The sequence below is a fragment of the Melanotaenia boesemani genome, chromosome 8 (genome assembly GCF_017639745.1).
Source record: "Melanotaenia boesemani isolate fMelBoe1 chromosome 8, fMelBoe1.pri, whole genome shotgun sequence".
Lineage (NCBI taxonomy): Eukaryota > Metazoa > Chordata > Actinopteri > Atheriniformes > Melanotaeniidae > Melanotaenia > Melanotaenia boesemani.
The window spans coordinates 21,085,309-21,110,113 of record NC_055689.1 but is presented as its reverse complement, the minus strand read 5'-3'; the positions used below and the strand labels follow the sequence as shown (position 1 = coordinate 21,110,113).

General features: G+C 39.0%; 4 protein-coding genes across 8 annotated transcripts; 3 read left to right on the top strand and 1 right to left on the bottom strand.

Annotated features, from left to right (window-relative positions):
- Positions 1-1,198: 1,198 nt before the first annotated feature.
- On the top strand, positions 1,199-3,974 carry iba57 (iron-sulfur cluster assembly factor IBA57). The gene is made up of 3 exons (XM_041991963.1): positions 1,199-1,680; positions 2,809-3,158; positions 3,283-3,974. Exons 1-3 carry the CDS (start codon positions 1,337-1,339, stop codon positions 3,672-3,674), a joined length of 1,086 nt encoding a protein of 361 aa, XP_041847897.1. The 5' UTR covers positions 1,199-1,336; the 3' UTR covers positions 3,675-3,974.
- On the bottom strand, positions 3,945-6,398 carry jmjd4 (jumonji domain containing 4). The gene is made up of 6 exons (XM_041991958.1): positions 6,146-6,398; positions 5,864-6,029; positions 5,222-5,347; positions 4,858-5,125; positions 4,560-4,706; positions 3,945-4,464 (listed from the first exon to the last, which is right to left on the bottom strand). The coding sequence occupies exons 1-6, from the start codon at positions 6,396-6,398 to the stop codon at positions 4,132-4,134; spliced, it is 1,293 nt and encodes a 430-aa protein (XP_041847892.1). The 3' UTR covers positions 3,945-4,131.
- A 399-nt stretch (positions 6,399-6,797) lies between these two features.
- Positions 6,798-23,900, top strand: LOC121644190 (synaptosomal-associated protein 47-like). 5 transcript variants are annotated; one of them, XR_006011240.1, is made up of 7 exons: positions 6,798-7,074; positions 7,191-7,715; positions 7,862-8,370; positions 8,690-8,814; positions 11,783-11,919; positions 21,967-22,870; positions 23,258-23,900. XR_006011240.1 is itself a non-coding variant. In XM_041991960.1 (6 exons), exons 2-6 carry the CDS (start codon positions 7,219-7,221, stop codon positions 21,974-21,976), a joined length of 1,278 nt encoding a protein of 425 aa, XP_041847894.1. In that variant the 5' UTR covers positions 6,798-7,074; positions 7,191-7,218; the 3' UTR covers positions 21,977-23,044. The 5 variants fall into 5 exon arrangements, 3 of the variants coding, with proteins under 3 accessions (XP_041847894.1, XP_041847895.1, XP_041847893.1); XR_006011239.1 differs by lacking the exons at positions 21,967-22,870; positions 23,258-23,900 and adding an exon at positions 13,483-14,305 and having other exon boundaries at positions 11,783-12,821; XM_041991960.1 differs by lacking the exon at positions 23,258-23,900 and having other exon boundaries at positions 21,967-23,044.
- On the top strand, positions 16,101-21,262 carry LOC121643860 (synaptosomal-associated protein 47-like). Its single transcript, XM_041991441.1, is given in 5 exon segments — positions 16,101-16,835; positions 16,838-16,937; positions 17,084-17,592; positions 17,912-18,036; positions 21,107-21,262. Coding segments are annotated over 5 exon segments (1,284 nt in total). The 5' UTR covers positions 16,101-16,441.
- Positions 23,901-24,805: the final 905 nt, after the last annotated feature.

Genomic DNA, 24,805 nt, shown 5'->3' with positions numbered 1-24,805 from the left:
ATTTGAAATGGAATGAAAATCAAATAGGTTTAAATAATAATTTTATTTGAATAAATCTGAAGTTTCCAAACATTACACAAAGAAACACTAAGTGTGGTTCTTTGTTTATAACCAAATCAAATAGGCTTTCTTCTAACAAAACACCTAAGACAATGTTTCAAGTAATATAATTATGGACATAAGTCTTTAGTTGTGTCAACAATGATAAAACACAGCAAACACTTTACAATGACTTTAACTTTCTCCAGCCCCCAACTGACGCAGTAGATTAAAAAGACGATAACACAGTCAATTTTGCCCTCTGCTGCTATCCGTAAAACCTTGGTGCCGTGAGAGTGGCAGAGGCACGGATCTAGAAATGGAGCAAACAGAGAAGCAATGTTGCGGGGACGTGCCATGGGACGTGCCTTTCCCTGAATGCGCGACTGACTCCGCCTTTTTTCCTGCGGGCGGGGTAGAGGTAACAGATCCTGACGGGGAAACACTCCTCGATACAAGACCGGAGTTGGAGACGCCTGCAAGAAAACTCTTTAAGCCGCCTGTATTCACGATCTCATTCTTTGGACTACCCACAGCTCATGACCATAGGTGAGGACAGAGGCGTAGATCGACCTGTAAATCGAGAGCTTAACCTTTTGGCTCAGCTCCTTCTTCACCATGACAGACCGATGCAGTCTGCATCACTGCAGACTCTGCACCAATCCATCCTTCGCTCATTCATGAACAAGACCCCGAGATACTTGAACTCCTCCACTTGGGGCAGGACTTCATTACTGACCCTCGTGCTTAATTATTATTATCATTATTATTTTTGTAATTAATTAATCGTAATTAGGAGACAGAGCGAGAGAGAGAGAGAGAGAGAGAGAGAGAGGGATTATTATTTGGCCAATATGTTAATGCTTTTGGCCAAATAAGAGTGAGTTTTTTGTTATAATTTACAACAATAAACAATGAAGTTTAGCCTTTTCTTTCCCAAAAGTTCCCTCTACGTGCACTTTTCTTTAATATCAACCTAATATTCCATAAAAAAAAATCCTATGAAATTCTGAAATGTGTTAGAAGTACATATTATGAAACTGAAGTACTCGTGTACATGTTATTTTAAGACAAAAGTGTGTGTGTGTTTGTGTGTGTGGGGTGGGGGGGTCATCGCGAGCTTTACGAAAACCGTGCTCACGTGATCAGCTTTTGTTGAGCAATGTATTATGGGACACCAAAATGGAGCCCTCTTAGAGTGGATGTTGTTGTGTCCTCGGTTATATAGCTGTTCACAGTTGTTAAAAGAGTAGTCACTCATTTTAGGACTGGGTACGCTCCTCTGGGATCATATATAATGGGGGTTTTCTGTTTCGCCCGAGAAGCGTTTACCGCTTTGGGTGTTTACGCCAGAAAACCCACCGTTTTGTGTGTTATGCTTCTTTCCGGTGCTCCAGCTTCTGCGGCGATTCGGGTCAAGCGATACAGCCAGGACACGAGTAAAAATGTCCCGGGACAGTTTGTGTGCTACCACCTTCCGCACAGGACCCTGCTTAAGATTCAAGGACAAGATACAAGCCCGTTTCTTCAGGGGCTTATAACCAATGACATGGGGCTGTTTGAAGAGCCCGAACGTGCTGCCATGTACGCTCACATGCTAAATGTACAAGGAAGAACTCTGTATGACATCCTGTTGTACAGGTAAGTGTGTACTTCATTTTGTTGTTGACGGAATTTACAGAGAGCACGAAGTTGTGATCACTTATTTACATGACGGGGCAGTTGCTGATATGGAAGCCCGATGCTGTTTTTAGTTGAGGGCTTTGTCACAGCTCAAATAAGTCTTCTTCGCTTCACTCTGAAAATGAAAGGGAAAAACATCTGTTTTGCGTCTACTTTGCATCCCAGTTGCAAATTATATCTGGCTATTTTGCTATTACTCTGTATTTTGTTTAGGGTCTTGGGAGGGTGGAGCTTATGCTGGCTGACATTTGACAATTATCACTCCAGCACAGAGACAGATAAGCATGTATACCAATCCTGTTTAGAACCATTAGTTAACCTGTAATATTATACATGTTTTTGGAGTGTGGTAGAAAAGAAAAACAAACAAACAAACAAAAAAAACAAAAACAAAAACCACCGGTTTAGAAAGAAGTTACAACCTCCTTGAAACTCTTTGAGGTTTCTTGACTGATTCTTTGCAGTCATTTTCCATAAATTTTGTTGTCGCTTGTGTTTCCTTGTGGCTGTTTTGAATCTTTGCAGCCATTGATCATTTTCCAACAACCGTTTCATCTTTGTTTGTGATCTTATTCTGTCAGTCATTTCTCTTTGTTTGCAGTAGTTTGGTGTCTGTTAGTGTTCATTTAGCTTATTTTTTCATTTAGTTCCACATGTTACCAGTTTGCTTCTTTCTGATGTTTTTTTTTTCCTTTTTCTTTTTCTTCTTCTTTTCTATTTGCTTTCCTTTTGTTCGGTCTTTCTTTGTCTCTCTTAATACTTGACATATCTTTGAAATGGCTTTGAATCTTCCTGCTCTTTGCGTTAATTTAGATAGATTTAACCATATAGATAGATAGATAGATAGATAGATAGATAGATAGATAGATAGATAGATAGATAGAGATGAAAAGGCATAATTGATCATGTGTATCTTTAACACACATCCTGTATTGTAATTGACATATGAAGTCTGCTGACCACATCTGTTTCCCATCAGTTCCCTTCATAGCTCCACCTGGAATAAATAAGTGAAAACACCAGTGTTCTGTTTTCTGGCTGATTAATCATTTTATGAGACACTAAACTTACTGTATTTCTTTTCAGTCTGAAAGAAGCAGAAGGAGGGCATGGTGTTTTCCTGGAATGTGACAGCATGATTAAGGACTCAATCTTAAGACATTTGAAGGTGTACAAGCTCCGCAGAAAGGTCAACATTAGTTCTTGCCCAGAGCTCTCTGTGTGGGCGGTGCTTTCCCAACAAAAACAAACAGGTCAAGAGGCCAGTAAACCTGAGCTTTCCACCCCTGAAAGAGCTCTGGTATGGGAGGCTGATCCTCGAGCTCTGCAAATGGGTTGGAGATTGGTGTTGCACAATCAAGTTGATCCTGTGGATGTCATAGCATCTTGTCACAAAGGAGATACAAAGGACTATCACAGACATCGTTATGCAATAGGTATAACTAAGCAATAACAGAGTGCAGATTTTATTAGATAAACATGGGTTGGGAAGTGTGGGTCGGGTTGGTATGAGCCTTTTGTAAAAGTCATGTTTGTTGTTTCTTTGTCCTTGTTGTCTAGGACTTCCTGAGGGAGTTAAGGACCTTCCTCCTGGGCTGGCGCTACCACTAGAGTCAAACCTCGTCTACATGCAGGGTATCAGCTTTAGCAAGGGCTGTTATATCGGCCAGGAGCTTACAGCCAGGACTCATCACACTGGGGTGGTTCGAAAACGCCTGATGCCAGTACGATTGTCAACTCCAGTCCAAGACCTCGAGGAAGGAACTGTACTGCAGACACAATCAGGCAAGCCAGCCGGGAAGCACCGAGCAGGGGTTGAGGAGCTGGGTCTGAGCCTAATCCGCCTGGCTCATGCCAAGGAGGTGTTAAAGCTCAAATCTTCTGACGACACCAGTGTGACACTTGAGGTCTCTGTGCCAGACTGGTGGCCTAAAGATGAGAAAATAAACTGAAGAGGAGGACGTTTTGTAGCTCTCTGATATGTGACATACATCGCTTCTGACAGATTTCTCATTGACAGTTCCCTGAAGAACTGTATGTTACACTGCCATTGCTTTACAGCTGTTCTGTCTGCACTACAAACCTTGTTAGGAAGGAGCTGGTAAAATTATAAAGTATTATTTATCACAGTGATTAGATGTTTCAGTTGTGTAATAAAAGATAGACCAACAATGATGTGGCACTGGTGGTCATTCAGTCAGTAATGGAAAATGACAATGAAAGAAACCAATGTATTTTTTAATACCTTTTTTTCCTTTCAGTGCAAAACCAAAGTCCAGACAAGCAAAATTTGACTGAAAATAAATACAAGACAAATGTAAAGCAATACCTTTACAGTATCTCTTTTACACTATACAAGTTGGCACTTTCTTTTCCCAAGCTATTCCAGGTGACCGTGTTCATATTCTATTACTCCTGATAAAGGAGATGCTGCCCTCTTGTGGACTGTACGGTGTCTCGGATTTGCTGTAACAGGGTTTCTGGCTGCAAAGTTGCTGAATGATCAAGCCGCTTAAAGTCTTCGTTGCACAAGAGGCATTCAATAATATGAGCCACTCTTTGTAAATCAAAGGCAGCGTGGTAAGGTCCAAGTGTCATCAGGGTCTCTGAGAGATGCCGAGAGTAATCTGAGGAATCACCAGAAGAACAAGCATTCAGGAAAGCCATCCGGTTTTCAGCAATTATTTTCAAGAATGAGGCAAATTCCCCATAATCAATACCAGAGCAGGCCTTCATGATGACCTGAAAGGAAATGCACAGAGCAGTCACCACTTAATTATGCACATTAATGGCAGCAGAACATGTGTACAGCATACCAAGTGAACAGTCTGAAATACCTGACAGTGCTGATGCCACGAATCCATTGTGTTTCTCCATTCGTCTATCTCTTTTTGAACAGATGACAGTTCATTCTGAAGGAACTGCCACATGATGTCAATGTTGCAGCCATTCAGCCAATTATGATTAATAGAGATGGTATCTTCCTGGAAGAAAACAAAATAAAAATAAAACTCAAACTTTACAAAACTTTAAATGAAATTCTCCGTATCAGTTTCGCATAACATAATATATTCTGTTATTTTATAGAGTATATAGCTAAGGCTTAGGTGCTATGATATCTTCAGCAGGTCTCACCAGATTATAAACTTGATGGTGCCATCCACTTGGTACAAAAATTATTTCTCCAGCCTCTTGAATAATTTCAAGAGGCTGGCAGGCTTCTTCAAAGTGAGGGAAAAGGCCTCTGTCTTGAAGTTCCGCTGAAGTTACATCATATGGTAGGTTGCCGTGAGTGTCTCGTAAAAAGTCCTCCTGACCCGGAGGATATAGCAGCCACTTCTTTCTGCCACAGATGTTTGCAGACCAGCTGTAGGAGCGGAACACATCTGCGTGGAACGGGGTCCTGACCACAAAGAACATTGGGTTGCATAGGAAAAGAAATAAATAAATACTGATCTATGATAAGAGATTTACTAATAGAATATTTCAGTTTTCATACCATGAGCCTTTGGGTCCCATGTAGACAAAGCGGTAATCATCCACCTCAAGCGTATCCCAATATTCATTTAGCCAGTCAGAAGAAAAGAAGACGGGTGTAGTATAAACATTATGTTCTGGAAAGTCCCTGTTCAGCAATGAAAAATCCACAGATCATTTATAGACTCTTCTTAAAGTGAATTACAACGTGTTCTGACACAAACTACAACCATGCTGTGTATTCTAACATGCAGGACGTTCTGTTTTGGTGTAACATTTTGTTGCTACTGTTTTTAATCAAAAACCACATGGCCAACTATACTACCATAACACAAAAGGGCAAATGATCATCTGGTATTTTCTGTGCAACTCATGAACTCATAAACCAACAATTGTTATTAACAAACAAAAAAATTAGTAATGTCCCCACTAACAAAAAAACTTTATCACTTTGATAGACAGATTAACATTTTTAGAGATGGCCAAATCAAACAATCCTTGTAAAAACATACTGCCCCTAAACATTTACAGATGTTGGATATTTCTACTTCAAAACAGGTTTTTGTTGCCACATTTGAAAGATGTATCAAAAGCCTGAAGATCAATAGACACTTCTTATGCATTTTGTTTGACAGAAAGATGTTTGTTTTCATTAATATGATACCGTGACATGTGCCAATCCTTAAGATATAGGCATCCTTTGGGCGATGAGTGTCCATTCTGGATGTATTCCTTCCAGTAATGGATAAATTCTTTAAATGGCATTACTTGTTTAGGATTTGCATTGTACTCCTTAGCATTGCAGTTTGCAACAGGGACCGGAGTCTCGTCTGTGAAAAAAGGAAACAAGCACAAGTGAATTAGCTTACAAGGCATTTGTCACTGCAACTGGAACCTGGTTATCCGTAAGAGAGACTTTTTTATTTATTCACTCATTCATTATTACCATACTCTTGCAGCAGTTTCTGGAAATTTGGTTTTCCCTCCTCAGTCACCCACTGTTTTCTACATTTCCAGTCATCTGTGAACCTTCTTGAAAACATGCATGGGTGATTAGGTAGCAAGTATTTCTTGAAAAATTTTGAATAGCTCAGCTCCTTGTCGATGTAGTCTACAAAATGCGAAGACCAAAACTGCTCGTACGACTGCACTGGTATTTTGACCAGGCTGCTACAGTTGCGGTACGCCTCCCTATCCATTATGGTAAACAACACCTCGGCTAGCAAGTTAGCAAGTTTAGCTGTCGGGGGCTGGACAGCAGAAAACGGAGAGGAAAATCGAGCGGTAAGGTTGATTTTCCATTAGCATATCCCCGTTTCCGTTTTCTGTATAAAATTAAGCATTTTCAGGATAGAAAACACGCATATGACAAAACAATATTTTCTATTTCTACAACAGGTCGCCATATGACTGTTTGTTCCTCAACGTCGCACATTTCATACCATCGCAGTGTCATCTTATGCCAAATAAGTTGACATTTTGACTTTTTCTTATGCTAATATTACGCGTTATCGGAGCCTTTTCCTACCCCTGCAACAACGGTCACTGTTTTTATTCTCCCTAAAGCCTTATGGCGATAATGTTTTATGCTAGCTAAATTTTCCAGCCGGACAGTAAATACTGCCGTACTGGAAAGCGACATCACTTCCGTAATAAACACCACAGTTTCTAAGAAGACTACAAGGTAACGTAATGCTCAACCCAGTGATGACGGTTTGTGTTGTATTGGATGGGTATGATTTTACTAAACAGAAGTAGTAAAATTGCAATAAGTCATACCACTGTAATAACACTTGTAAAGCGGATAAATAACTGAAGTTGCCGGAGTGAACGTATCATCTGAGCTCATCTGCTGCCTGGATCGCACAGAGGAAAGTATGTTGACTACCTGTACACAGATTAGCCAGTACAGCCGCATGATGATAAAACTGCAGATTAAAGCAGCAGCAGTGTTTACATGTGTACACTGAATCTTATTCACTTTTCCCTAGGTGCATCCCCTGTGCTTCTCTGCTCAAAATGAGCCGGGACATTGCCATCCACACCTGGCCTGGCTCCTATTACATTAATAGCGAGAAGCGGTGGGAGAATGGAACCCTGTCACTTACTAGAACCATGGTGCGCTTCGTCTCCAACCAGAGTAAGGAGAGTCTAGCCAGCTTCCGTCTGTCCCGAATCATGGAGATCAAGATGGAGTCATCTAGTTTCATCTTCAGCACCCTCACAGTTCTTGAGGAGGGGAATGTAAAGCACTGGTTTGGTTCCCTCAAGCCCAACAGGGTGGTGGTTTATAATGTGTTGGAGCATTTCTGGAGGGAGCACCTTCTTTCTCCAACTTCAGAAGCTCGGGGTGCTGAATGCCAGCCCTCCAAAGGTAGAGAGTTGATCAACCTGGTGGCAGGAGCGCAGAGAAGACTGGAAGACACTGGCAGAGTGCTCAGTCACCAGGGAGAGCAGTTTGACAACATGATGCAAGGACTAGAGAAGATTGACTCTGATTTGGGTGTTGCTGATAAGTAATTATCTTAAAATCTCCAGCCTAATCAAGGTTTTGCACATATCTGCATGGTGTTATATACATGCTTTGTTAACTAAGCTGACAAATGTTATAGTAACATAGCACACAGTAGTAACTCCTTTCTCTGACTGCTTTGTCTTGCAGACTTCTGTCAGAACTTGAGTCTCCCCCCTGGTGGCCTTTTGGCAAGCTTCCCTGGAAAATTCAACAAGAGGCCAAGGCTGAAGATGCTGCCAGAGCTGCAGCTGCAGCTGCTGCCTCAGCAGCCAGGGGGTCCAGTAGAAATAAGGTGATTGTAAGCATCCCAGCTGTGGTGTCCAAAGGTGGAGACTCAGACTTGAAGCCTGGTTGCTTAGTGGTGCTGGTGTCCTCACTGGAAGTGCGAGACACAAATTGCCAACTCCTTCACCGGTTTGAACGGAATGAAGTTGATGAAATAAGGGTGCACAGTCCCTTTGAGATTACAGTTAGACAGCGATTTATCGGGAAGCCAGATATCTGTTACAAGTTCCTGTCTGCTAAGATGCCAGAGGCAATGTCAGTGTTAGAGATCCAGTACAAAAAGAAGGTCGAGTTCACAAGTGAATACACAGCTTTCAAGGCAACTCCGCTTTCATCTCCATGTGACAAAGAAGGGACGAGCTTGAATGAAGGTAAGGAACATGCTAAATTAAAAAAAGACGCTGTTATTGCACTTTGTTTTGTTTTTTGTTTCTTTTTGTTTTACGTGATATAAATCTGACTACTGAGTGGCAGTAAAGATCTATCTTTTCAGCTCTGAATGTTTATAAGTGCAGCCACATGTAAAAACATTTCATCATGGCTGATGGTGTTTCTATTTCAAAGAAATGTATTTTGATGAGTCACTTCACCCCTCTTGCCTCAGTTGCTGTACTTTGAGTTGCTGTCTGATTTCCTCATAAACATCATATGCACTCTGCACTTTTTCACCATCTCCACCCATGGAGTCAGGTTTGCTGCAGAAGTGCCAAGAGACTGAGCTCCCAGTGGAGGTCGCAGCAGGAGAGCTGTCCCAGTTGCAGGTGCAAGTCCTCCAGCCATCTGTCAGTCAGGCTGAAGCCCAGGAACTCAAGCAGGTGAGAAAGTTGGATTACCATTGCTGGTGTGAGAAAATAACTACACTATTGAAGCATTAAGATGTTTCATATCTGTATTTACGAGACAGGTAATACAAATAAAAAACCCACATGTGCAGGCCACTGGTTCCCTCAAATAGTGTTAGCTGTTATCATACATACTCTTTAGTTTCTAGCAACATGTATTTTAAGAGAGGAAAAGAAACATGGTCAGTTATTTGGTCAAGCCTTACAGTGCCTTTCCAGTCTGAAACTTACAATGCTGAGCGCTGTTACAGACATGGTCTGTGGTAGCAAGACCTACACAGTGACGCAAATTCAGACCCATAACTCTTAACATTTCTTTTTTCTTAATGTTTGTAACTCACTGTTCCAAATTGCTTTGACTATATGTAAAACTTGAGCAAGCTACTTTTGCCTTTCTAATGCCAGATTTATACCCTCTACAGATCTGAGATGAATGATATTGAGATGAACTTGACTGATACCTCTATCAGTCGTCAAAGTCAGGAGAATTGAGGGATAGCCCCCAAATTCACCTTTAAATATACCACAAGGATCCCAATAGAAATCAACCGCAAGATAGCATATCATAGGATTTTTTATTTGCTATCTTTGGCTCCTTTCTCACAGAGTTTTTGTCATACGGTGATGAGGCAACATCTTTGTAATCAGCAGAGCCTCTTCTGTCTTATGATGCATTGTTTGTTTGAAGTGGAGAGATTAGCAGAAGCTCTGAAGAGGACAGTTCTGTTCTCATGTTTTTCTTACATGCTCATAACATTGCATGAGGTTTGAATTGTGTTTCATTTGGATTTCAATGCTTGGTAGAATGAGTTGGTCTGCATCATTTTGGCATGCTACATGTTAGGAATGGTGCTTCCTAGTGTGTGCAAACATTGTCTGTATTAAAGGCATAAAATTTGGCTTGTTTATTATGTTTTTAAACAGCATATTCTCTGCTGCTGATAATGGGTTAGATTTGAAAGACTGCCAATTAGGACTTAATGCAGCACTTGTGAACACACCCTGCTCTTAACATAATTCAAGATTAGGATCTATTGTGAGACAATTTGTATGAAACACCACTCGGATTCAAGGCCGGTTGCCAATTTTCCCTTTTGCTTCACCATTTGAACAACAGAGTAGTTTTCCATCACAAGGTGCTCCACAGTTATACTAGCCCACAGTTCAAAAAGTTTCACAATATAGGTTGTAAAATTATTAGATGGCTGATGACTGTTGTGGCAATGAGAATATGTATATGCAGTATGGGTGTCTAACCAAACGCTGGGTGAATGTACAATGAGTCTAGGAAGAATTCTGGAAAATAGTAGCAGAGTGACTGTAAAGGACAGTAAATTGGAATTGCAAATCAAACTAATGTTGCCATCAAAATCAGTTTTGTTCGATATGTTGTTCTAAACCTTGACCTAGATGGAAGACTTCATCAAGTAAAGGAGCGATATAAAGGAGAATTAATAAGGATCTAAAAAAAAGATCCTCAGAAGGTGACAAAGGCTGGTCTAGTGTATCCACTTAATGAGATAAAGGAAGTACTGAATTACATTTATTTAGCATTTAAATCATCCTAAGTCTAAAAACATTAAGATAACAGATGGGATGTGAACCTCTGTCTCCTGAGTGAAAGTCCTGTAACCTATTCCATCATCTCTGGCTTCCTGCTTATTATTATTTTTCCATCTGAAAAGAGAAGTTAGCATGAGGATTATATGATGTGAAGGCAAGTTATTATAAGAATTGAATTATGGTTAGGTTTATAGTAAAGATTGGTTAGGCATTTATTTTTGATGGTTCAGGTTAATGGTGTCAATCGAGTGTCCCTTTGACGATATAGAAACAACCCTGTGCATTTGTGCGTACTGTGTGTCTATTAAATCACAGTCCTGAAATTATCTCACTAATGCATATGGAAATTGAGCTCATATACTTTCCTGTTAGCTCTAGCCTAAATGTTTAGTTTTGGGGTTTCTACATGACTTAAGTTCTCTAGCCATTCAATAATCAAAAGCTAAAAATATGCATTTTTTGTGTTGTTTTTCTTTTTTTTTCTTTGACACACCAAAGCTCTTGTAAATGTTAACTGCAAGGTGTGATTCAGTCATGTCATCCCAGTTTAAATTGTGAAGTCACAGACCTCAGTGAGCGAAAGCAGTTGTTCCTTGGTGTGTATTGACAGACTATCTGTTTTCAAACTGCTGCCTGTGGCTGTTTTAGTGCCCAGTTGAAATGTCCACATAAACCAGCCAGTGAAAACTGACATAATGTCAGCTAGTGTGTGAGCATGGTTTGTGTATGTGTAGCATAATACAAGTTTAGAAACCAGGGTGGTGGGGTTTGAAGTGAGTGTTTATTAGGCTTTGCTTGGCACATTGCTGTATATTTAAGCTGTCCCATTAACCATAACATACACGGTTGTTAGACTGTGGACACACAGTCACAATATTCCTCAAACCTGCTGAAAGTAGAAAACAAACTGTATTGTTTCTTAATGGTCCCATGAGACAAGCCAAGACTTCTCGCTTGGTGTATTCTCAAGTTTCATTTCCTGCATAATGTGAAGTATTATCACATCTGCTACATGAATAATTTTTATTGCATCACTCTTGGTGTTGAATTGTAATGTTGTCTTCTGATCTGCAGACATTAAGCAGCAGGGTGTTGTCCTTGTGGGCAAAATGAGCTGGGGGAGCTCTGAATTAAGCCTTTTTTCTATTCCGCTAACTCACTCATTTTTTTTAACTCACTGACCCCATCTTTATACCTCTCCACACATCTGCTCCACATGTTCTACCCTACTCACTACTGTGATGTTGTTTTAATATTCAGTCATCTTTTATGTGTGTCTTGTTCCTTAGTTACCCACTTTCACAGTGGGTTGACATCTACTGTGATTGCTTTAACAAATGAGCGTCTGTTATGTATATCCTGCTACGTGTGTGTGCAGATGCTGATGCAGCTGAAGAACCTTGCGCTGGAGGCAGAGACGGAGCTGGAAAGGCAGGATGAAGTTCTGGATGTCTTGACCAGCTCGACGGACCGAGCCACCATGAACATAGAGAAGAACACATGCCGCATGAAAAGGCTGCTGTAGTACTGACGGATGAGAAGATGTATGTTTCTCTTAAGTAAAGCACTCCATGCTTCACCATGGCCCACAATGATTTGGTGGAGTTTGAGAACACAGAAATACATCAGAATGATTTGCCCATAGATTATAGAATTTAATTGTACTTGATAAAGTAACTGTATGTCTTAAAGTGTCTGATTTGTGGGCAGTACAGCAGTGTTTATCAGTGCCCCTGAATTTGCACATTAGTAATTATAAAATTTCATTAGAATTAAATGACAACAAGCCTAGGGAGACTTGGGTTCGATTAGAAAAATTAGGTGACATTTGACTTTACACATCTGTGTAATACTTATACAATAAAATCTAAACCTTTTTCTAACCTCCAGACCACATGGGAGAGATCAGTCGAACATCTTTGTAGAGTTGAATAAGGCAATGCAGAGAACAAGACAAAAATAGAAATAAATAATACACCTGTTATTATCTAAAAGATATCATGAGTCCCTAAATGAAAGAAAAACATGTTTTGTGTGATCACGTTGACATCTGTGTCTAATGTGCTGCCATTTTCCTTTTCTGTTGGTCTCAGGTCATAGCTGTTGCTTATCCTCGCTTATTATTGCATGTCATTGTATAACTGTATAGCATCCAGTGAAAATGTCCTATGATAATCAACATATAACCTAAGACTATAAATGTGCCGCCCAGTTCTGGGACTTTGTGATGCAGAATAGAGGCACTCCTCTTTATTTAAATACAGATTAAATACTTAATCTACTGTATGACTTGCTAAAGATACATACACTGTCCTATTCTAAACCTGTGTTAATTGTAAATAACTGACACTAACTGTAATTTTGTTATTTTATTGTTGTTTGTTATCAGTGTGAACTTGTAATTAGTCAATCGCTCAGTCACTCAAACTGAACAGTTTAGATTTTTTTTTTTTTTTGTTTGTTTTTGTTTCTTTCTTTGTCTTTGTCAATAATTTGTAAAGATTATGGAAAAGAGGCTGCATATCTATTTATTATTTGTCATTTCCCTTCATAAGAGCACATCTAAAAAAGATTGAGAACCAATGCGTTAGTTATATGAGATGAATCTTTACCACCTTCAGAAATTGTCTGTTTATTTTTGTTGATATAAATATGGTATCTTAGATAGTCAACTTCAAATAAAAGGGAAGTTCACCTTTACTCAAGCATTATAATGAAATGATAATAAGACCATTTCTATTAGCTATGAAGTTATTTGCATTTTAAACCTGTAGTTGCACAAATAAAATCTGAATATGTTTAACAAGTTATTTGCTATTTACTTAGTAGCCACATTTCCATCTATGACTGGTTACAACAAAAGAAAAAGTTCTTCTACTTGGCAAACAGTATGAGGAGTGAAGAGATTTCCTATCATCTTAGCTAAAATCAGTTATAAAAGACTGAATTGTTTCTTTATGTTTGTTTCTGCAATTAAGTCATTAATTGATAGATTATTACCAGCTGAGGTGGTAGTGGTACTGATTACATTGCGAGGGGACTGTATGTACGTCTGTGTGAATTTTGTTTATATAGTAGTATTACTTCTTTACAAGATAGTCAAAATAAGTGCAGGTGTATAACTGAAATCTATATGGATGGTTTTGAAGATTGCAAATGTGTGAGTCAAGCCATAAATAAAAGTTGCAGGAAGAAAGGTCTTTATCAAGAGGGTTTTACTCCAGGCTTAGTAATTGTTTATACACATGATGGTGACTATTAACGCAGGAACTACTTCCTAAGATGTTTCATTTCTGATTTACACCCATGCAAGACACAACCAGGAAAACTTAGCTTGTGTATTTCATATCAAATGCATGTTGAGTTCTAAAACGGATCTACTTACAGAATAATAGCACACATTAGCCCAAGGCTATTACTTACTTTGCAGCCTTGTCCTACGTTTGTAATACATTTGTAACTCCATATCTGGTATATTAGCATGTATTTGCCACAATGGAAGAGAGCCAAGAACTAATCCAGATTGTCTCTTCTTCAGCTGCTTTTAGAAGCTACAAGAGTGTGGTTAGTATTTTTTGTTATCTTGTGAGTGTAGTGTAACAGTACTGTACTGCAGTACTGTTACAATCAACTGTAACAGGATTATAAGGTAAACATTTTTCAACATCACACAACTGAGAAAAACAAAGTTACTGAACAGATTATTGTTGTTGACTCCAAAACAAGGACCCAGTTTGGGTATACATGTGGGCATTGCTGGTGATTTTAGGATGTGTTTCTGTCATTAAATTTAAAATAAGCTAATATTTTCCATGAAATAGTATAATTTCTCAACATCCGATATGATTTTTTTAAATGTTTTTTTTACCAATAAAATATGTTTTATGTGACTTGCAGTCATTGGATTCTGTTTTTATTTATGTTTTAAACAGCAGCTCAACTTTTTGGGAATTAGGGTTTATTTATTTGTAACTGTCTAAGATAAGTGGCTTTTATTTTTCTTCTAAACCAAGCCATTGATTTAACTTTGTTAATCAGAAAACTGCTGGCTGATAGCCAGACATAAAATGGCCATTGAAGCCAAATAAACAGTATTTATTAGTCAGGTAGCAAACGGTGTGGATTTGTTTGAAAACAACTTTGTGCAAATAATTGAAAACTGTGTTAAAATAGTTATGCAATCGCATAAGTGACATATACTACGTGCAAAAATGGAAATATATCTTAATAAAAAAATTAATGAAGTAATCTTGTGGTTTACTTGATGACATCATACATGTCGTGTGCAACTTCTGGCACTTAACTGTCAACTAACAATCCCTGTGCGCACATTTTTAAAGGCCTAGAAATAGGTATTTAAAGTTCCAAAGAGGGTGGTTGCTTTTTTAGGCACTATATATATATATATATATATATATATACTGTATGTAGGTATAACAGTGTCTGTGTACATGTTATTGTGGAAAACTCTTCAGCACTACAAGAAAATTAGAATGATTTTGAAGGTGACGCAATGATTTTTTTTTCCATTTAAAATTATACAGATGGCAGCATGAACAATAAAACCTAAATTAAAATAGTATGATGAGCACTCTCTGCCTTTGACTCTACATCAAATGGCCTTAGTAAACATTCATATAGTTTTTTCAAATGTGCTTAACAAGGAGGCTTAAGTTGAGGACCTTCCATGTGGATTAAGGCTGTCTCACTGGCTTCTGTGGCTATGTTTAATCTAAAACTTGTTCTATGATGGTGACATCTGTACTGTGTGTTCAATGTCATCATGAACATAATTATATAGAGACAGTAGTGTAATTCTGTGTAGATTTTCAGTCATCCAGGCAAAAAAATGTATTGATCTTGAAGTTTATTAACATCAGCTGGACTTTTATTTTATGAGATGTTTCAACACTCATCGAAGTGGCTTCCTCAGTCTAAAAAACACTTGCTGGAAACAAAACAGATATACCTCCAGACTCATTTAATTTCCATGTAGTGTGTTTATTTAAGTTGGATTTAAGTTATTAAGTTGGTTTTTTAAGCTTTTGACATTCTCCTGGTGGAGAACAGTTCTGTGTTGCCATGACAATGTGGTGAACATGGTTGACCTTAACCATCAGAAAGCGTGTCTCCCTGGCTACAAGATAGATACTTTATGTTAGAGGGATCAAACTTAGAGAAGCTACCAATGGACTGAAGATAAGTCAGCAGAAACCCACCAGATATAGCTTCCCCACAACAGTACTGTATGAATTAACAGAGCTCTCTCTTGGCAAAATGTATGCAGCTGCATTCCTGCAGAAAGAATGTAGCCCAATACAGTCAGGAAAACACACTGTGCATATTTGAAATGGTAAATCATATAGGTTTAAATAATAATTTTATTTGAATAAACCTGAAGTTTCCAAACATTACACAAATAAACACTAAGTGTGGTTCTTTGTTTATAACCAACTCAAATAGGCTTTCTTCTCACAAAGCACCTAAGACAATGTTTCAAATAATATAATTATGACCATAAGTCTTTAGGTGTGTCAACAATGATAAAACACAGCAAACACGTTACAATGACTTTAATTTTCTCCAGCCCCCAACTAAAGCAGTAGATTAAAAAGACCATAACAAAGTCAGTTTTGCCCTCTGCTGCTATCCATAAAACCTTAGTGAGGTGAAAGTGGCAGAGGCACAGATCTAGAAATAGAGCAAACAGAGAAGCAATGTTGCGGGGACGTGCCATGGGATGTGCCTTTCCCTGAAAGCGTGACTGACTCCGCCCTTTTTCCTGCGGGCGGTGGTAGAGGTAACAGATCCTGACGGGGAAACACTCCTCGATACAAGACTGGAGTGAACGCATCATCTGAGCTCATCTGCTGCCTGGATCGCACAGAGGAAAGTATGTTGACTACCTGTACACAGATTAGTCAGCACAGCCGCATGATGATAAAACTGCAGATTAAAGCAGCAGCAGTGTTTACATGTGTACACTGAATCTTATTCACTTTTCCCTAGGTGCATCCCCTGTGCTTTTCTGCTCAAAATGAGCCAGGACATTGCCATCCACAGCTGGCCTGGCTCCTATTACATTAATAGCGAGAAGCGGTGGGAGAATGGAACCCTGTCACTTACTAGAACCATGGTGCGCTTCGTCTCCAACCAGAGTAAGGAGAGTCTAGCCAGCTTCCGTCTGTCCCGAATCATGGAGATCAAGATGGAGTCATCTAGTTTCACCTTCAGCACCCTCACAGTTCTTGAGGAGGGGAATGTAAAGCACTGGTTTGGTTCCCTCAAGCCCAACAGGGTGGTGGTTTATAATGTGTTGGAGCATTTCTGGAGGGAGCACCTTCTTTCTCCAACTTCAGAAGCTCGGGGTGCTGAATGCCAGCCCTCCAAAGGTAGAGAGTTGACCAACCTAGTGGCAGGAGCGCAGAGAAGACTGAAGACACTGGCAGAGTGCTCAGTCACCAGGGAGAGCAGTTTGACAACATGATGCAAGGACTAGAGAAGACTGACTCTGATTTGGGTGTTACTGATAAGTAATTATCTTAAAATCTCCAGCCTAATCAAGGTTTTGCACATATCTGCATGGTGTTCTATACATGCTTTGTTAACTAAGCTGACAAATGTTATAGTAACATAGCACACAGTAGTAACGACTTTCTCTGACTGCTTTGTCTTGCAGACTTCTGTCAGAACTTGAGTCTCCCCCCTGGTGGCCTTTTGGCAAGCTTCCCTGGAAAATTCAACAAGAGGCCAAGGCTGAAGATGCTGCCAGAGCTGCAGCTACAGCTGCTGCCTCAGCAGCCAGGGGGTCCAGTAGAAATAAGGTGATTGTAAGCATCCCAGCTGTGGTGTCCAAAGGTGGAGACTCAGACTTGAAGCCTGGTTGCTTACTGGTGCTGGTGTCCTCACTGGAAGTGCGAGACACAAATTGCCAACTCCTTCACCGGTTTGAACGGAATGAAGTTGATGAAATAAGGGTGCACAGTCCCTTTGAGATTACAGTTAGACAGCGATTTATCGGGAAGCCAGATATCTGTTACAAGTTCCTGTCTGCTAAGATGCCAGAGGCAGCGTCAGTGTTAGAGATCCAGTACAAAAAGAAGGTCGAGTTCACAAATGAATACACAGCTTTCAAGGCAACTCCGCTTTCATCTCCATGTGACAAAGAAGGGACGAGCTTGAATGAAGGTAAGGAACATGCTAAATTAAAAAAAGATGCTGTTATTGCACTTTGTTTTGTTTTTTGTTTCTTTTTGTTTTACGTGATATAAATCTGACCACTGAGTGGCAGTAAAGATCTATCTTTTCAGCTCTGAATGTTTATAAGTGCAGCCACATGTAAAAACATTTCATCATGGCTGATGGTGTTTCTATTTCAAAGAAATGTATTTTGATGAGTCACTTCACCCCTCTTGCCTCAATTGCTGTACTTTGAGTTGCTGTCTGGTTTCCTCATAAACATCATATGCACTCTGCACTTTTTCACCATCTCCACCCATGGAGTCAGGTTTGCTGCAGAAGTGCCAAGAGACTGAGCTCCCAGTGGAGGTCGCAGCAGGAGAGCTGTCCCAGTTGCAGGTGCAAGTCCTCCAGCCATCTGTCAGTCAAGCTGAGGCCCAGGAACTCAAGCAGGTGAGAAAGTTGGATTACCATTGCTGGTGTGAGAAAATAACTACACTATTGAAGCATTAAGATGTTTCATATCTGTATATACGAGACAGGTAATACAAATAAAAAACCCACATGTGCAGGCCACAGGTTCCCTCAAATAGTGTTAGCTGTTATCATACATACTCTTTAGTTTCTAGCAACATGTATTTTCATATTTCCATTCCAAACCACAATTTGCTGTAATGATTTTTATTTTTCATCCTGTATGTTTAAAATGTTATTTGGTAAGACCACAAGCCAAAGTCCATCCTGGTTTTAAGAGAGGAAAAGAAACATGGTCAGTTATTTGGTCAAGCCTTACAGTGCCTTTCCAGTCTGAAGCTTACAATGCTGAGAGCTGTTACAGACATGGTCTGTGGTAGCAAGACCTACATAGTGACGCAAATTCAGACCCATAACTCTCAACATTTCTTTTTTCTTAATGTTTGTGACTCACTGTTCCAAATTGCTTTGACTATATGTAAAACTTTGAGCAAGCTACTTTTGCCTTTCTAATGCCAGATTTATACCCTCTACAGATCTGAGATGAATGATATTGAGATGAACTTGACTGATACCTCTATCAGTCATTAAAATCAGGAGAATTGAGGGATAGCCCCCAAATTCACCTTTAAATATACCACAAGGATCCCAATAGAAATCAACCGCAAGATAATATATCATAGAATTTTTTATTTGCTATCTTTGGCTCCTTTCTCACAGAGTTTTTGTCATACGGTGATGAGGCAACATCTTTGTAATCAGCAGAGCCTCTTCTGTCTTATGATGCATTGTTTGTTTGAAGTGGAGAGATTAGCAGAAGCTCTGAAGAGGACAGTTCTGTTCTAATGTTTTTCTTACATGCTCATAACATTGCATGAGGTTTGAATTGTGTTTCATTTGGATTTCAATGCTTGGTAGAATGAGTTGGTCTGCATCATTTTGGCATGCTACATGTTAGGAATGACGCTTCCTAGTGTGTGCAAACATTGTCTGTATTAAAGGCATAAAATTTGGCTTGTTTATTATGTTTTTAAACAGCATATTCTCTGCTGCTGATAATGGGTTAGATTTGAAAGACTGCCAATTAGGACTTAATGCAGCACTTGTGAACACACCCTGCTTTTAACATAATTCAAGATTAGGATCTATTGTGAGACAATTTGTATGAAACACCACTCAGATTCAAGGCCGGTTGCCAATTTTCCCTTTTGCTTCACCATTTGAGCAGCAGAGTAGTTTTCCATCACAAGGTGGTCCACAGTTATACTAGCCCACAGTTCAAAAAGTTTCACAATATAGGTTGTAAAATTATTAGATGGCTGATGACTGTTGTGGCAATGAGAATATGTATATGCAGTATGGGTGTCTAACCAAACGCTGGGTGAATGTACAATGAGTCTAGGAAGAATTCTGGAAAATAGTAGTAGCAGAGTGACTGTAAAGGACAGTAAATTGGAATTGCAAACCAAACTAATGTTGCCATCAAAATCAGTTTTGTACGATATGTTGTTCTAAACCTTGACCTAGATGGAAGACTTCATCAAGTGAAGGAGCGATATAAAGGAGAATTAATAAGGATCTAAAAAAAAGATCCTCAGAAGGTGACAAAGGCTGGTCTAGTGTATCCACTTAATGAGATAAAGGAAGTACTGAATTACATTTATTTAGCATTTAAATCATCCTAAGTCTAAAAACATTAAGATAACAGATGGGATGTGAACCTCTGTCTCCTGAGTGAAAGTCCTGTAACCTATTCCATCATCTCTGGCTTCCTGCTTATTATTATTTTTTCCATCTGAAAAGAGAAATTAGCATGAGGATTATATGATGTGAAGGCAAGTTATTATAAGAATTGAATTATGGTTAGGTTTATAGTAAAGATTGGTTAGGCATTTATTTTTGATGGTTCAGGTTAATGGTGTCACTTTGACGATATAGAAACAACCCTGTGCATTTGTGTGTACTGTGTGTCTATTAAATCACAGTCCTGAAATTATCTCACTAATGCATATGGAAATTGAGCTCATATACTTTCCTGTTAGCTCTAGCCTAAATGTTTAGTTTTGGGGTTTCTACATGACTTAAGTTCTCTAGCCATTCAATAATCAAAACCTAAAAATATGCATTTTTTGTGTTGTTTTTCTTTTTTTTTTCTTTGACACACCAAAGCTCTTGTAAATGTTAACTGCAAGGTGTGATTCAGTCATGTCATCCCAGTTTAAATTGTGAAGTCACAGACCTCAGTGAGCGAAAGCAGTTGTTCCTTGGTGTGTATTGACAGACTATCTGTTTTCAAACTGCTGCCTGTGGCTGTTTTAGTGCCCAGTTGAAATGTCCACATAAACCAACCAGTGAAAACTGACATAATGTCAGCTAGTGTGTGAGCATGGTTTGTGTATGTGTAGCATAATACAAGTTTAGAAACCAGGGTGGTGGGGTTTGAAGTGAGTGTTTATTAGGCTTTGCTTGGCACATTGCTGTATATTTAAGCTGTCCCATTAACCATAACATACACGGTTGTTAGACTGTGGACACACAGTCACAATATTCCTCAAACCTGCTGAAAGTAGAAAACAAACAGTATTGTTTCTTAATGGTCCCATGAGACAAGCCAAGACTTCTCGCTTGGTGTATTCTCAAGTTTCATTTCCTGCATAATGTGAAGTATTATCACATCTGCTACATGAATAATTTTTATTGCATCACTCTTGGTGTTGAATTGTAATGTTGTCTTCTGATCTGCAGACATTAAGCAGCAGGGTGTTGTCCTTGTGGGCAAAATGAGCTGGGGGAGCTCTGAATTAAGCCTTTTTTCTATTCCGCTAACTCACTCACTTTTTTTTAACTCACTGACCCCATCTTTATACCTCTCCACACATCTGCTCCACATGTTCTACCCTACTCACTACTGTGATGTAGTTTTAATATTCAGTCATCTTTTATGTGTGTCTTGTTCCTTAGTTACCCACTTCACAGTGGGTTGACATCTACTGTGATTGCTTTAACAAATGAGCGTCTGTTATGTATATCCTGCTACGTGTGTGTGCAGATGCTGATGCAGCTGAAGAACCTTACGCTGGATGCAGAGACGGAGCTGGAAAGGCAGGATGAAGTTTTGGATGTCTTGACCAGCTCGACGGACCGAGCCACCATGAACATAGAGAAGAACACATGCCGCATGAATAGAATAGAAATACTTTATTAATCCCTTCAGAGAGCCCTCAGCGAAATTTGGGTACCAGTAGCAATACAACACCAACAGTAAAGCAGGACAAGCACAAGACACAATAATAACAAGTACAAAGCAAAATAGAGGCAAATAGAATGCAATAAATATAACAATAATAACAATAAGATAAGTTAAATAAAACAATATAAACAAGCATTGCACACAGTAGAGGTGGTACAGATTCCCAGTTCACTAATGCATGTATAAGTTATTGCAACTGTTTGTATGGGTAAAAATTAATAAAGAACTTATTGTGCATGTGTTCTATCAGGCGGACTGCACACCTCCCTCTCCCCCCTCCTTCTCCCCCTCCTGCCTAATGCAGAGTTGTACAGTTTGATGGCTCGGGGGACAAAGGAGTCTCTGAGCCGGTTGGTCCTACTCTTGGGGAGGAGCAGCCTGTTACTGGTCAGGCTTCTCTGTGCACTGATGACAGTGTGCAGAGGGTGACTGGCATCATTCACAATAGCCAGTAGTTTTTTTAGTGTTCTCCTCTCTGCCACTGTCACCAGGGAGTCCAGCTTCATGCCAACTACAGAGCCCGCCCGCCTGATGAGCTTTTCCAGCCTGTTAGCACACCTTTTTGTCATGTTACCCCCCAGCAGACAACAGCATAAAAAAGCGTACTAGCTACCACAGACTCATAGAACATCCACAGGAGTTGATGATAGGATGAAAAGGCTGCTGTAGTACTGACGGATGAGAAGATGTATGTTTCTCTTAAGTAAAGCACTCCATGCTTCACCATGGCCCACAATGATTTGGTGGAGTTTGAGAACACAGAAATACATCAGAATGATTTGCTCATAGTTTATAGAATTTAATTGTACTTGATAAAGTAACTGTATGTCTTAAAGTGTCTGATTTGTGGGCAGTACAGCAGTGTTTATCAGTGCCCCTGAATTTGTACATTAGTAATTATAAAATTTCATTAGAATTAAATGAAAACAAGCCTAGGGAGACTTGGGTTCGATTAGAAAAATTAGGTGACATTTGACTTTACACATCTGTGTAATACTTATACAATAAAATACAAACCTTTTTCTAACCTCCAGACCACATGGGAGAGATCAGTCGAACATCTTTGTAGAGTTGAATAAGGCAATGCAGAGAACAAGACAAAAATAGAAATAAATAATACACCTGTTATTATCTAAAAGATATCATGAGTCCCTAAATGAAAGAAAAACATGTTTTGTGTGATCACGTTGACATCTGTGTCTAATGTGCTGCCATTTTCCTTTTCTGTTGGTCTCAGGTCATAGCTGTTGCTTATCCTCGCTTATTATTGCATGTCATTGTATAACTGTATAGCATCCAGTGAAAATGTCCTATGATAATCAACATATAACCTAAGACTATAAATGTGCCGCCCAGTTCTGGGACTTTGTGATGCAGAATAGAGGCACTCCTCTTTATTTAAATACAGATTAAATACTTAATCTACTGTATATGACTCGCTAAAGATACATACACTGTCCTATTCTAAACCTATGTTAATTGTAAATAACTGACACTAACTGTAATTTTGTTATTTTATTGTTGTTTGTTATCAGTGTGAACTTGTAATTAGTCAATCGCTCAGTCACTCAAACTGAACAGTTTAGATTTTTTTTTTTGTTTCTTTTTGTTTCTTTCTTTGTCTTTGTCAATAATGTAAAGATTATGGAAAAGAGGCTGTATATCTATTTATTATTTGTCATTTCCCTTCATAAGAGCACATCTAAAAAAGATTGAGAGCCAGTGCGTTAGTTATATAAGATGTATCTTTACCGCCTTCAGTATGAGGAGTGAAGAGATTTCCTGTCATCTTAGCTAAGATCAGTTATAAAAGACTGAATTGTTTCTTTATGTTTGTTTCTCCAATTAAGTCATTAATTGATAGATTATTACCAGCTGAGGTGGTAGTGGTACTGATTACATTGCGAGGGGACTGTATGTACGTCTGTGTGAATTTTGTTTTTATAGTAGTATTACTTCTTTACAAGATAGTCAAAATAAGTGCAGGTGTATAACTGAAATCTATATGGATGGTTCTGAAGATTGCAAATGTGTGAGTCAAGCCATAAATAAAAGTTGCAGGAAGAAAGGTCTTTATCAAGAAGGTTTTACTCCAGGCTTAGTAATTGCTTATACACATGATGGTGACTATTAACGCAGGAACTACTTCCTAAGATGTTTCATTTCTGATTTACACCCATGCAAGACACAACCAGGAAAACTTAGCTTGTGTATTTTATATCAAATGCATGTTGAGTTCTAAAACGGATCTACTTACAGAATAATAGCACACATTAGCCCAAGGCTATTACTTACTTTGCAGCCTTGTCCTACATTTGTAATACATTTGTAACTCCATATCTGGTATATTAGCATGTATTTGCCACAATGGAAGAGAGCCAAGAACGAATCCAGATTGTCTCTTCTTCAGCTGCTTTTAGAAGCTACAAGAGTGTGGTTAGTATTTTTTGTTATCTTGTGAGTGTAGTGTAACAGTACTGTACTGCAGTACTGTTACAATCAACTGTAACAGGATTATAAGGTAAACATTTTTCAACATCACACAACTGAGAAAAACAAAGTTACCGAACAGATTATTGTTGTTGACTCCAAAATAAGGACCCAGTTTGGGTATACATGTGGGCATTGCTAGTGATTTTAGGATGTGTTTCTGTCATTAAATTTAAGATATGATTTTTTTTAACGTTTTTTTTTTACCAATAATATATGTTTTATGTGACTTGCAATCATTGGATTCTGTTTTTATTTATATTTTAAACAGCAGCTCAACTTTTTGGGGATTAACTTTGTTAATCAGAAAATTGCTGGCTGATAAAACATAAAATGGCCATTGAAGCTAAATAAACAGTATTTATTAGTCAGTAAAATGAGCCCCCTGAGCTTTATTCCTAAATAGAAAGTCATCAGGCAATGCCTCTCACAGTTGGCATCCAATGTGGCAAATTGCAACACAGAAAACCTTGCAAACTCAAAACGGATGTTAATTATGTTTCAGGCACTGTGCATGCTGTCATGGGGAAGTGGCTCACTTTATACCCTGTAGTATTATAATATCCTGTTGGCACTGCAACTGTTGGGATCAGCTGACCACTACTGTCACCAGAGATGGTTGTGTGTGTGTGTGTGTGTGTGTGTGTGTGTGTGTGTGTGTGTGTGTGTGTGTGTGTGTGTGTGTGTGTGTGTGTGTGTGTGTGTGTGTGTGTGTGTGTGTGACTTGGCAAGTGGCTGAATATTTCATTATAAATCAGAGAGAAGCCTTAAATGAAGGCGTTTGAAAGAAGGAAGACAGCCTCGTTCATCAGTCTGGTTCCAGTTAGTATAAACGTATCACTTCTACTAAACATGGTCCACCATGAAAGATGTGGTAATGAAAGCAACGAGCACAACGCAAAGCGGTTCCATTTATGTGACATGAATCCTTCCTCTTGCACATATGAAGATGTTTTCATTGTGGGTCATTTAGTTTGTTGACTCCACTGATAAACAGTCACATTTTTT

Excerpts from the sequence above, each read along its gene's own strand:
- iba57 (XM_041991963.1), top strand. The coding sequence starts at position 1,337 with ATGGGGGTTTTCTGTTTCGCCCGAGAAGCGTTTACCGCTTTGGGTGTT. Across the intron at positions 1,681-2,808 it reads TATGACATCCTGTTGTACAG|TCTGAAAGAAGCAGAAGGAG; the intron begins GTAAGTGTGTAC and ends ATTTCTTTTCAG. Across the intron at positions 3,159-3,282 it reads CAGACATCGTTATGCAATAG|GACTTCCTGAGGGAGTTAAG; the intron begins GTATAACTAAGC and ends CTTGTTGTCTAG.
- jmjd4 (XM_041991958.1), bottom strand. The coding sequence starts at position 6,398 with ATGGATAGGGAGGCGTACCGCAACTGTAGCAGCCTGGTCAAAATACCA. Across the intron at positions 6,030-6,145 it reads GAAACTGCTGCAAGAGTATG|ACGAGACTCCGGTCCCTGTT; the intron begins GTAATAATGAAT and ends CTTTTTTCACAG. Across the intron at positions 5,126-5,221 it reads ATGGGACCCAAAGGCTCATG|GACCCCGTTCCACGCAGATG; the intron begins GTATGAAAACTG and ends CTTTGTGGTCAG.
- LOC121644190 (XM_041991960.1), top strand. The coding sequence starts at position 7,219 with ATGAGCCGGGACATTGCCATCCACACCTGGCCTGGCTCCTATTACATT. Across the intron at positions 7,716-7,861 it reads GATTTGGGTGTTGCTGATAA|ACTTCTGTCAGAACTTGAGT; the intron begins GTAATTATCTTA and ends TTTGTCTTGCAG. Across the intron at positions 8,371-8,689 it reads AGGGACGAGCTTGAATGAAG|GTTTGCTGCAGAAGTGCCAA; the intron begins GTAAGGAACATG and ends CCATGGAGTCAG.